Raw genomic sequence first — 12,411 nt, 5'->3', positions numbered from 1 at the left:
TGTGTGTGTGCATGTGCATTTATGCACATACACACATGTGTAGAAACATCCAAATAAGGCAGGATCCAATTATTAATTAGACGCACAAGGGGCACATCTAGAGTTTCCAGTACTTTTTGCTTCTTCTTTTTTTACTTGTATAATTCCAGATTTGTATCCAAGCTCCTTGAAATACCCTGGGTTTCCATCCCTTTGCATTCTTCCTCCTTCTCCCTCCCATTAATCACATCTCATCTCATTATGCAACTCTTCAGAAACTGATTTTGATCCATTTCCACAGAGTTTTCTTTATTATTATTCAGGAGGTTGACTAAAGTGCTTTAGCGATGTATTATGCTAGTTACACATTGGGATCATGACATTTTGGTGCAAATGTTCCTCTTTTCCTTGTCTGATCGCTGTTAAATCTGTGCCCAGGAAACAATAGCAATGTTTTGCTAGTGGCAACCATCTGGGGTAGTTCAGGAGTAATACAAACAGACTGCTAAGCAGAGGTACACTTCATTTCAGAAAACACTGGGTTAATTTGAACTGCCCCTCGGAGTAGAAATGAAAAGTCTATGATAGTGCTAGTAGTTCCCAAGAAATACTTCAGGATGAAGAATACATCATGTGGATCTCCAAAATAAAATTGATTTGTACTGCAACAAAATCTGGGACTTTCAGATACTTTTCTTCTCCTCTGCTTGCTCAGGAACAGGAGAAATAAGAATCCCTTCTATATTTGTGTAAAATAATGAATATCAATAATCAGAAATGTTGTAGAGCACATGAAAATATAGCAACCATTGCCTGAGAAAGGGAGGAGAGGTAACTATAACTTGTGTGGCACACAAAAATGGAATATACACTATCTGAGAAGGAATATTGTGTGGCGTCCTTAAACCCTGGAAATGATGTGTGAATGAGGTGCGATATCTGTGGGAACAGTGTAATGTCCTAATAACTTTGGATGGAGTGGTGAAGATGGTGAGAGAATGGTAGTCAGATATAAAAAACATTAATCTGTCAAACATTTGCTCTTGAGAAAGGATATAGCAATGCTACTGTCTGGATATCACTAGGTGCTGTATGCTTGCTGCTCCCTAAACTGCTGGATTCGTGGGAGCTTGTTACACAAGGAATGAAAGCAAAAGCAAGATAGTAGTGCCTTTCTATGTGCCTTTCCACATGACGTTGTAGTTCTTCAGGTCTCTTTCCCCATAAGATGGCCATTCCTCAAGCCAACCACCCTCCTCCGAATACCTCTGATGTAACCTTTCTTTCTTCATTGCTTTCCCTCTTCACCACAGTTGGCAGAGGGTTGAAGTATGTGTCACTCAGCACATTTTTCTCCTTTTGTTATTGCTTCCATTATCATCCCCATTTTGAATTTTAGATTTTAAGCTTGGTGGGACCATAATCTCTTTGGCTCTGCTGCTTGGCAAAGCATCTTGGAGACTAAGCAACAGTATTAGGGATAGGAGGACTATTGGGTTAAAGAATGCATTAGGTCCAAGATATAATGCTATTGATGGAATGTTAATAGTTGTGGATTATATATTTGAAAAAGGGCTTGGAGCCAGAAGGGGTATGCAGGTGATCCAACAAACTGCTCAGAATAGTTGCCTCTTCAAATCTCATTCTTGGGAGTCTTTGCTTTCCTTTGTACCATGCACTTTGTACCACTTTCTTAGGTCTCCCAAACCAGCCATGTGATAACCCTCCATACATTCCAAGGAAGGATGTTTGGAGCAGGCAGGGAGCAACAACTAAATCAGGCTATTTGAGTTTCCTAACAAAACACTGAAAGGGCACAAGTTTCCTCTTTGATTTTTTTCCCCCCTAGATGTGGATGGAATGGTCAGTTCTGTGCAAATATTTACTTTGACTAATAAAAGGGGATACTGGATTATAACTGGGGATACACAGAAGCTCTTTCATATCAAAGCATAAAATGTTCCTATATTAATTATGTACATTCTATGGATAACTTTATACATAGATGAAAGCCATTGCTTAAAATAAATAAATAGGATAATAATGTTCTGTGATGATCAGGATCCCTGTTTAGATACAAGCCATTTCTAGAGAAAGTTACGTTTACATTAGTAACTTAGGAAAGTGTTTAAAAGTAAACCCATACTAGTGGCACTACTATTACATTTATTACTTTTCTCTTGCTTTTTAAAGAGAAAACATTGAAAATTGATGTAAAAAAATGCCCTATATATTATTATAGAACAACCTTTGTGGAAGTTGGAAACATAACTTGTTGGCAGATAATGTAGCTCATTTTTACCTTTATTGTAGTATAACATTGTTCTATATTTACTAAATGAAAGGATCAAATCACAATGTCTATGTTACTTGAATAGCTCCAAAGTCTGATTATTTTCAGGCATACCAGAAGTAACCCCCCCCAAAATTCTTTATAAGGATGGAAGACTTTTAAAATCATATGGTAATGTAGAAGAACCAAGAGGGGAGAAAAGAAGATAATTTGTTTGGAAATAGATATTATATATGAGGATGGACTTGGGGAAACACAGAAATTTTCCACTCAATAAATTCCTTTCCTATTTGAAATTGATAAGACTCCATTGCAGTTTTTCTCAGATCCTCACGGTGTCACTATTAAGCCAGTGTGGAAGCCAGAGAGAGAGAGGAGAAAGGGAAAAGAAAGGATGAGGGATTCCAGTGGTGCTTTCTCTTCAGATTGGTTGCTGCTCATTGTTGCTGCTGTCCGATGAGGAAGAGAGCAGATAATAAAGGCAAAGCAAGCTTCCCTGGAAAAAGCTATAGTCTGTAAAAATTAAGTAGAAAGGCAGTTACTCTTTCCTAGAAAGATTTCTGCACAGTGATGAGAAACTGATTTTAAAGAGAGAGAGAGAGAGAGAGGGCTGATTCTTCAAGACTCAAAGGACAAAAGACATGAAGAGAATGGCTGGACAATCAGAAGGCAAGTACAGCTTCTCTTACTCTTGTCTTTCTCCTGTTGGCTACTTCAGATCAGCTTCTATTCAATCCCAGAAGAGATGACAAAATGTTCCACTGTGGGAACTTGCCAAAGATTTGGGATGGAATGTCAGAGAATTAGCAAGACAAAATGTGCATTTTCTCTCTTGCCAAAAGTCAGTACTTTGGTGTCAGTGTAGAGAATGGAAACCTCTATGTGAATGACCGATTAGATAGGGAGCAACGGTGTGATATAGCTCCACTTTGTTTTCTTAACTTCAGTGGTAGTTGAAAACCCCCTCAATTTTTCCATATTACCGTAGCCATTCAGGACATTAATGATCATGCACCCCAGTTTCTCAGTGACACACAATTGGAGACAAGTGAATTGACTTTACAAGGCACTCGATTCTCCTGGGAAAGCTGAGATCCAACATTGGGGTGAATTCTCTCCAGAACTCAGTTAAGCCCCAATCAATATTTAATTTGGAAGTCAGAGAGAGAAAAGATGGAAATAATAATGCAGAACTGGTCTTGCAGAAACCACTTGATCAGGAAATGAAGAAATGATCATTAGTCCTTACAAGCCTGGATGGGGGTGAGCCTCAAAAGTCTGGGACTGCCCGATATGGATTAATGTCACTGATGCTAATGATAATCCACCCATTTTCACTCAAGATCTTTACAAATCAGTGTTCATGAAAACTCTCCTGTGGGTCTCAGGTGCTCCGGTTCTCGCCTCATAAAGATGAGGGTACAAATGCCCAAATCAGATATGTATCACAACATACCAGCAAATAGCCAAAAGACATCAGCTTAGATCCTGTTGGGGATATCCTCTCATGGGTCCATTGGATTTTGAGGAAACAAAGAATAACAATGACATTGCCGCTAAGGATGGTGGAGACTAGTTAACACTGCAAATATTGAAAAATGTTCTTGATGAGAATGAAATGCACCAGAAGTGACTTAGCCCTGTGTTTAGCCCAGTCCGAAAATGCTTTGTCTGGAACTGGGATTGCTCTCGTAAAGTAAATGACAAGATACTGGAGATAATGGGAAAGTTACTGCTACTTAAAAGATGACTTGCCCTTCCAGATTTTTTCACACATCTAGCAACTATACAAGCCCTGACTGGGGACCCCTAGACAGAGAAAGAAGTCCAGAATATAATATACAATCACAGCCATGACAAAGGAACTCCTTCTCTTTCACACAGAAAACATCTCCCTACAGATCTCTGATGCAATGACATGCTCCTGCTTTTGAGAAACCTTCCTACAGGCTCTATGTGCCAGAAAACAACCCTGCTGGTGTCCTATTTTTAATATTAAAGCCTTTGATCCAGAAGGGCCAGAATGCACGATCACATATCATCCTCAGCAGCAACATTCAGGAGTTTCCCATCTCTTCTTATATCTCCATTAACTCGGAGACTGGCACCATCTATGCCCGCGATCCTTGACTATGAACATTCAGAAGTTCCAGCTCCAAGTGAAGGCCCAAGATGGAGGATCTCCACCTCTTAGCAGCAATGTCACACTCAGGGGTTTATTCTGGACGCAATGAATAACACTCCTCGATCCTGTCCCCTCCCAGAAGCCAAGGGCACCACTTCATTTGAAATGGTGCCTCGTTCTGCTAGAAGATTATCTAGTCACAAAGGTGGTGGCTGTGGATGCTGATTCTGGACACAATGCTGGCTCTCCTACCATCGGGTCCAGGCCACTGAGCGCAGCCTTTTCATCACCATGGGTTCTCATACTGGGGAGATCAGGACAGCCAGGGCCTTGTGGGAGAGATGCTGTGAAACAGAGGCTGGTGGTGTGGTGAAGGACAACGGACAGCCTCCCTCTCAGCCACCGTCACTCTGAACCTGGTGTTTGCAGAGAACTTCCAGGAGGCTTCCAGAAATGAAAACTGCCAAGAGACTCAGAGGCTCAATCTGACCTCAGTTCTACTTGGTGCTGGCCTTAGCTCTGACCCTTCTATTCCTTTTGACTGTGATTCTGGCCATTGCAATGAAGCTCCGGCAGTCAGGAAATCCCAAGTTCCTGCATGCTTTGGCCCGTTCCCCATTCAACAGCTGGTGCCATAATTTCCTCCTAATTTTTGAAGATGGGACTTGCCTTATTCCTATCAATTCTGCCTCTCTTCAGAGTCTCAGAGGAATGAGTTTACTTCTTGGCCCCCAATTTTCAGGTTGGAAGACAATCTCTTGTGGTGACAAATCTGAAGTGCCTTTCACAGGCAACAGTGAAAACCAACTAAATCCTCAGGTGGAAAATTTGACAAGGTAAGCTACTTGGAGTAGCAATCAGTTTGATTGCACTGTTCCCTTGTCACTCTTCACCGGTGACATGGAAGTATCACAGTCATCAAGTTCATTTATCTTATTATAGGTTGGAAAAAATTACTGGTTGTCAGGCCAACTAGATAGACCTAAATCCTCCACCCTTTAATGTTTCCATAGATAGACCTGCACTTTTATATCCTCTGTTGTTTTAACATTTAATTAAAAAACTAAAATTTTCATGTTGATAGGGTTGAAAACATAAGGTGTTATTATTTCCAGTGTAGAATGCATAACTCCCAAAAGTGACAAGGCTTTAAGGATGCACTCTAGATATATGTAGGAAGGAAAAGTATATTACCAGGTTCCAACTAGAGATCAGTGTGTGTTTTATATCTTGTCTATATGCAGGAGTTGCGGTTTTGGTCTTGGAGTTTGGATATTTGAAGTCATATAGTTTTGTTTGTTAAATGTGAAGTAACCAGTTAGACATTTCTCTGACTCTTAGTGATGAGTAAACATTTTATCTTAAAACAGCAATGGTAAAATGTGGCACCTGCACAAACGGCCCTTTTTCTGGCAAGAAGAAAGATGAATTATCCTCCTGAAAGTGTCAGAAGAGCATTTCACCTTTTTTACTAGTTGGAAAGGGACTTGGTATGTTTAATTTTTTTTAAACCTAATGTTTGAAAACACATTGGGTTTCTGTATGCAAGGCTCTAGACCAGTGATGGGCGAACCTATGGCAGGCGTGCCAGAGGTTGCACTCAGAGCCCTCTCCGTGGGCACATGTGCCGTCGCCCCAGCACAGAGTTTGCCAGAGTTTGTTACTACAAAGCCAGAGGGACATGGCACTTTGCAATAAATAAGTGGGTTTTGGGTTCCGTTTGGGCACTCAGCCTCGAAAAGGTTCACATCACTGCTCTAGACTGAGGATCCTAGGAGAGAAAAATGGATTGCAAAGCAATTGAGGTTGCTTGCACCTACTTTAAAGGAAGCATAGGAAGAAATAATTTGAGTCTTTGGAAGAAATAAATTGTGACTTTGGAAGCACCAGCAACATTATATTCATGTGCATACTTACTCCTGAGTAAATATGGATGAGCCGTTTTGCATGCCTTCACATTTATATGTTTGTGAAAACTAAGCTCTGCCCAACAGTATTGCTTTTGTGTCTAATATTCATCTATTAGTCGATATTTAATAACCTACTTTATAATAAAAATAGTTATCTTTTCAATGGCTCCTCTAATTGAAACATGCTGGTATTCTATGGAATGAAGATTTAATTATAAGAATCACTTCCATTGGATCTAGAATCAATTCATGGATCATCTCATGGTGCTAGAGGCAATGGTTTTTAGGCCTTCATACAATCAACATATATATTCTGTTCCTTTCCTTAACTGTACTTTATCAACAATGCAGGGGGTGGAAGCACACATTTTTACTTTTATCAAGGAAAAGTGTTCTACACATAGAGGTATTTAGGTATTGGGTATATAGGGTACGTAGAGTATTTTGTGGGGAGGGAGCAAATCCATTCACAGTATAGCACTGGGCCACAAGCACTGCTGAGGTAGTAGTATATAAGATCTTGAAAAATGCTATTTTACTATCATTCTCTTGTATCCCACAGTGGTTTTAACAGTAATGTAGATGTAATCCACACATCTACAGCACTTGGAGACAACTAAGGGAGTTAGAGACACCAGTTGGTAATGGCAGAAGAATACTGACAGAGCTCTGGGGAAACAGAAGTACATGAAGAAAACTGAACTATATACACTGGGAAGGAAACTCAGACTTACATAACAATTTCAAAGATCTCATTACAGAGTTACACTGGGCCCTTTGAGAAAATAACTTCAAACAAGCACACACACAGCAGAATCTATCATATCTGAGCACCACATTAAACATTTTTAATCATCATTGAGATGAAATACATATAGAAATAAGAATGTGAACTGTCTATGTCACTTGAAAAATGAATTCACAAATGTGTTATCAGACAGACACAACACATCAGTCAGCTCACTTTCACTGAAGTGTTCACTTTCTTCAGCTCTGAACTATGAAGTATTCACTCAAAAGCAAGGCAAATGTTTTTTGCAATGTAATAAGGAGCAACATATAAGTGGACAAAATAAATTTCCAGATACAGTACTTGTTTTATTGTAAAACAATACAATTTCCTGGGTATTTTAAATATGCAGATCCTCAGCGTTATAGAATGATAGACTCATAGAGTTGGAAGAGACCCCAAGGGCCATCCAATCCAATCCCCAGCCTCTGTTTAAAAACCTCCAAGGAAGTGTGTTCCACTGTTGAACAGCCTAATCTCTTTCCCTCTATTCTGCATATATTGTTCCAGGTCCTACTTTCTGGAGCGTCAATAAACAAGTTGCTCCATCCTCAATATGACACCCCTTCAAATACTTAACCAGGGCTATCATATCACTTCTTAACTGTCTTTTCTCTAGGCTAAACATAGCCAGCTCCCTACATCTCTCCTCATAGGGCATGGACCTATGGCAGGAATTATGTTAATTAAACGGAGACAGATGTGAATGCTATAAATCTTCATTTATTCAACCATGCAGGAAATATCAGGGAGACATCAATTTCACTAAAAATATGTATAACAGAAAGAGAAAAAAGATCATTGCTTATTAACAATATAATCATGTACATTGAAGTTGCACTTATTATTATTCTACTGGGAAGATTCACATGCAAGTATAAAAACATAGACTTTCCCAAACCAGTTAATATTTTGCTTACTCTACATCAGAATAAGAGAACATGAAATCTTTCCCATCTAGTTTCAATACAGAGCTTGTAGTTCTCCATCGGAGCCTCACAGTGTCGCTGTTGACCAACACAGATTGTAAAGAGAAATTGCCAGGCTTGAGAGTATATTCACTGCAGATCAGGGAAACAGCAGAAGACAAAGACATGCAAACACATCAGCTTGAGAAAAGAAAACTACTGCAATGTTGAGGAGGAAAAGCCAGTGATACTATTAGTACTTCCTTGTTAGTATTTCTGAATCATGATGGGGATTTGATGTTCTTCAGTTTATTTGAAGAGACCAAATGAGAATAAAGCAAATATTCTATCTATTACTGAGTGGAATGGAGAACAGACACAAAGAAAACAACAGACCACTACCAAGGCAAGTACTTTTCTTATTCTTCTCTATTTTCTGCAAAGCTGCCTCTGAGCACATTCAGTACTCAGTCCCTGAAGAAATGGAAAAAGGCTCCATGGTTGCAAATCTTGTCAAAGATCTGAGATTGAATACTGCAGAACTAGCCAATAGCAAACTTCGCATATTTTCTCTAGATGAAAAGCAATATTTCACTATCAGTTCAGAAAGTGGGAATCTTTATGTAAATGACAGGATTGATAGAGAGCAAATATGTAAGCAAAGTTTATCCTGCCTCATAAATTTTGAAGTGATGGCTGAAAACCCTATGAATATTTTTCATGTAACTGTAGAGATACAGGACATAAATGACAATGCACCACATTTTATGGGTGGTGATATCAAGCTAGAGATAAGTGAATCCACATTACCAGGAACTATATTTGTCTTAGAGCAAGCAGAAGATCTTGACATTGGGTTGAACGCTCTCCAGGATTATCACCTTAACAATAATAAGTATTTTACTTTAGAAGTTAGAAATAGAGAAGATGGAAAGAAATATGCAGAATTGTTACTAAACAAGCAGCTGGATCACGAAAGTGAGAGCAGTTTCCATTTAATACTTATAGCTGTGGATGGAGGGAAGCCTCCCAAAACAGGGACTGCCACAATATGGATTACTGTTATTGATGCCAATGACAACCCACCTGTCTTCACTCAAGAACTGTACATGGTGAACCTAAAAGAGAATGCACCAATTGGGTCTATAGTGGTACAAGTGAAAGCCACAGACAGAGATGCAGGTTCAAATGGCCAGATCAGCTATGGTTTCAGAAACATCCCTGAACGTACTCGCCAGAAATTCAACTTGGATACACATAATGGGAAAATAACAATTAAGGAAGCTCTGGACTTTGAGGAAACTGAGAAATATTTGATGGCAGTTGAAGCAAGAGATGGCGGTGGATTAGTAGCTCACTCTAATGTTGAAATAAAATTATTAGATGAGAATGATAATGCCCCAGGAATAGTTCTTGCCTCCTTATCCAGTCCAATACCTGAAGATTCTGCTACAGGCACCCTAGTAGCCCTTATCAACATTAAAGATATAGACTCTGGGGATAATGGGGAAATTACCTGCCATTTAAAAGATGATTTGCCATTCAAAGTTGAGTCAACATCCAATAATTTCTATAAGCTTCTCACAGATGGTCCCCTGGACAGAGAACACGCACCAGAATACAATATCACTATCATTGCAACAGACAAAGGGGCACCACATCAGTCAACAGAGAAGACCCTCTCACTGAAGATTTCAGATATCAATGACAATTTCCCTGCCTTTGAGAAAGCCTCTTACACTGTTTATGTGCCAGAGAATAATCCTTCAGGTACCTCCATTTTCCATGTTAGAGCCTCAGATCCAGATCTGGAACGCAATGCCCAAATCACTTACTCCCTCCTCAGAAGCAACATTCAGGAGCTGCCTCTCTCATCTTACCTCTCCATTAACTCTGAAACTGGCATCATCTATGCTCAGCGCTCCTTTGACTACGAACAGTGCCAGGAGTTTCAGGTGGAGGTGAGGGCCCAAGATGGCGGCTCCCCACCCCTCAGCAGCACTGCCACTGTGAAGGTCTTTATCCTGGACCAGAATGACAAGAGCCCTCAAATCCTTTACCCTTCTCAGGGAGCGGAGGGCTCAGCCTTGTTTGAGATGGTGCCTCGCTCAGCAGAGGAGGGCTATCTGGTGACCAAGGTGGTGGCGGTGGATGCTGACTCTGGGCACAACGCTTGGCTCTCTTACCATCTGATCCAGGCCACTGAGCCAGGACTCTTCTCAATTGGGGTCCATAATGGTGAGATCAGGACATCCCGGACATTTTTGGAAAGAGATGCTGTCAAGCAGAGGCTGGTAATCTTAGTGAAGGATAATGGCCAGCCACCACTATCCAGTACTGTGAGTCTCAATCTAGTCTTTGCCGAAACCTTCCAAGAGGCTCTTCCAGAAATTAACAGCCCATCCAGAGACCCAGAGTATCAGTCAGACCTCCAGTTCTACTTGGTCATTTCTTTGGCTTTGATCTCATTCCTCTTTCTTCTGACGGTCATTCTGGCTATTCTGACAAAGCTTCGAAGATCAGGGAGCCCCAAATTCTTGCAGTGTTTTGCTCCTATTCCTCATTCCAACAATGCTGTCCTATTCCCACCAAACTATGAAGAAGGGACTTTGCCTTACTCCTATCAGCTTTGTCTGTCCTCTGAATCCAGGATACAGGAATTTACCTTTCCAGCGTCCAGTGTTCAAACTGCAGGGAATATTGTCTGTAATCATAATTCTGATGTGCTTTTGACAGCTGATCAAGGAAATATTCTAAATACAGAAATGGATAAAGCTGATGGGGTGAGTTTTTGCTACCTATTCTATAGTCCATATGTGCTTCTATTGACTGAATATTTATAACATATTTTGCCATTTCTTAGAAATTCAGTAATTATACTATAGATAAGTTATTAAAGCAACATCTAGGTATAGGCTAAATTCTTTACTGGGGCACAAAGTATCATCAGAGACAGGAAGGGAGCCGTTGGTTTTAAGTCATGCTTAAGAATATTTAAGGAAATATACTTCCCTGTATCTATATAATCCAAATCATGGGAGACTTTCTTAAGGCATTTGAATCATGCAACTTGTTCAGCAGTGAAGTGTGCTGTGCCTTCTGTATAATGAAAAGTGTGCTTTTACCATTAAAGTTGGACTTGTAATTTGAGAAGTTGAGAGGTTTGTGCTCCTCTTTGTGCCATAAAGTCTCAAGAAATATCAGTCTTGTGTTCCTTTCAATAGTGTGTGGTAGGAATAGCTTATGGTGGGGAGAAGCCCTCCTAGTAATTACCATCATTGATTTTGGGAACAGTGGGAGCAATAATGTACCATTGGTAGGGTTTATAATCCCAAACTATGACGCGGTACAGACCACCAACAAGCGGCATACCTAATACGTACCGTCGACATGATAATGGCAGCACCCTCTGTATACAGGTGCCGCCATTATGACATCATGCACATGCCGCATCCAAATGGCACGGCGCGCGTGTGACGTCTTTGCACTGCCCCAGTCCGGCTGTGGACGAGAAGGAGCTCTGAAACAGCTCCAAATGGCTGCGGGAACGGCGCCAGGGCAAAAGGTGCCGAGCTACTCCTTCCTCCCCTGGCTCTGGCTCCTGGACATGAAGCCCCAAGGACACCCCTTTTCCAGGCCACGGGGAAGTGGCATTTTGCTGCTTCTCCATGGTCTGGAAAAGTGCTGGATTGGGGCCTCTGCGCTGCCGGTATGGCTGCCCTGGCTCCAGTCCTCCGCAGAAAGGGGTGGCTGAAGACCCCTTTTCCGCAGTCTGTACTGGACCTATATATGAGCAAATGCCTCTTTAAAAGTATTTGATAATTTACTTTGCAAAATATTTCACCTTTTAGAAAACATGTTCAGATATGCTTTTTGAAAAGAATATCAGTTATTCTCAGATACCTTGTTAAATGTGATTTCTAAGAACTGTAACTTGGGCCTGAAACAGATAGGCTTAAAACCCAGCTTCTGTGGGTCTTGGGGCTGTGACAATTACATGATGCATACTCTCAACCTACCTAGAAGCTGTCCTGTAGCCATGACGGAGCCGCCTAACATAGTCCAAAAGGTACAGATCTTTTCTGTTTCTTGCCATGGTCTATTTGGGACTGTGGCAGCAGGTGCCCTTGGGGCCTCAGTGTATGGTCACTGCAGCCCCAGGACAATCGCACCTTGAGTGGCTTCAGGCCTCCCATTCCTGCTTGTCTGTTTCACCCTTAAGTTTCTGTGATGTGTGCATAGCTCTGCTTATCTTTTGTGGACTACTATAGCTATGGCAAAAGCTTAAAGATGTTTCAGTACCCTATCACTCAAACTGGAGGAAAAGAATGATTAAGCTACCTAGTTATTTTATTTGAAACCATTTTTGATTTTACAGTGTACATGGCAAAAAGGTAAGTGTTTAA

At 40.7% G+C, this 12,411-nt stretch overlaps 1 protein-coding gene across 11 annotated transcripts in view; it reads left to right on the top strand.

The window, feature by feature from the left end:
• The window catches only part of LOC121928513 (protocadherin gamma-C5-like), a 368,742-nt gene that overhangs the window by 92,568 nt on the left and 263,763 nt on the right, over positions 1 to 12,411 (top strand). Inside the window, exon 1 of one of the 11 annotated variants that reach the window (XM_042463346.1) lies at positions 5,094 to 5,216. The exons of 9 other annotated variants lie outside the window; for them this stretch is intronic. In XM_042463346.1, coding sequence (XP_042319280.1) covers positions 5,109 to 5,216 — 108 coding nt within the window. In that variant the 5' untranslated portion in view covers positions 5,094 to 5,108. Of the gene's footprint in view, positions 1 to 5,093; positions 5,217 to 8,176; positions 10,789 to 12,411 lie in introns of those variants that run through there. One more of the 11 variants, XM_042463318.1, reaches the window with a different exon arrangement.

Source organism: Sceloporus undulatus, chromosome 4 (genome assembly GCF_019175285.1).
Source record: "Sceloporus undulatus isolate JIND9_A2432 ecotype Alabama chromosome 4, SceUnd_v1.1, whole genome shotgun sequence".
Lineage (NCBI taxonomy): Eukaryota > Metazoa > Chordata > Lepidosauria > Squamata > Phrynosomatidae > Sceloporus > Sceloporus undulatus.
This window is presented reverse-complemented; position numbering and strand designations above follow the sequence as displayed.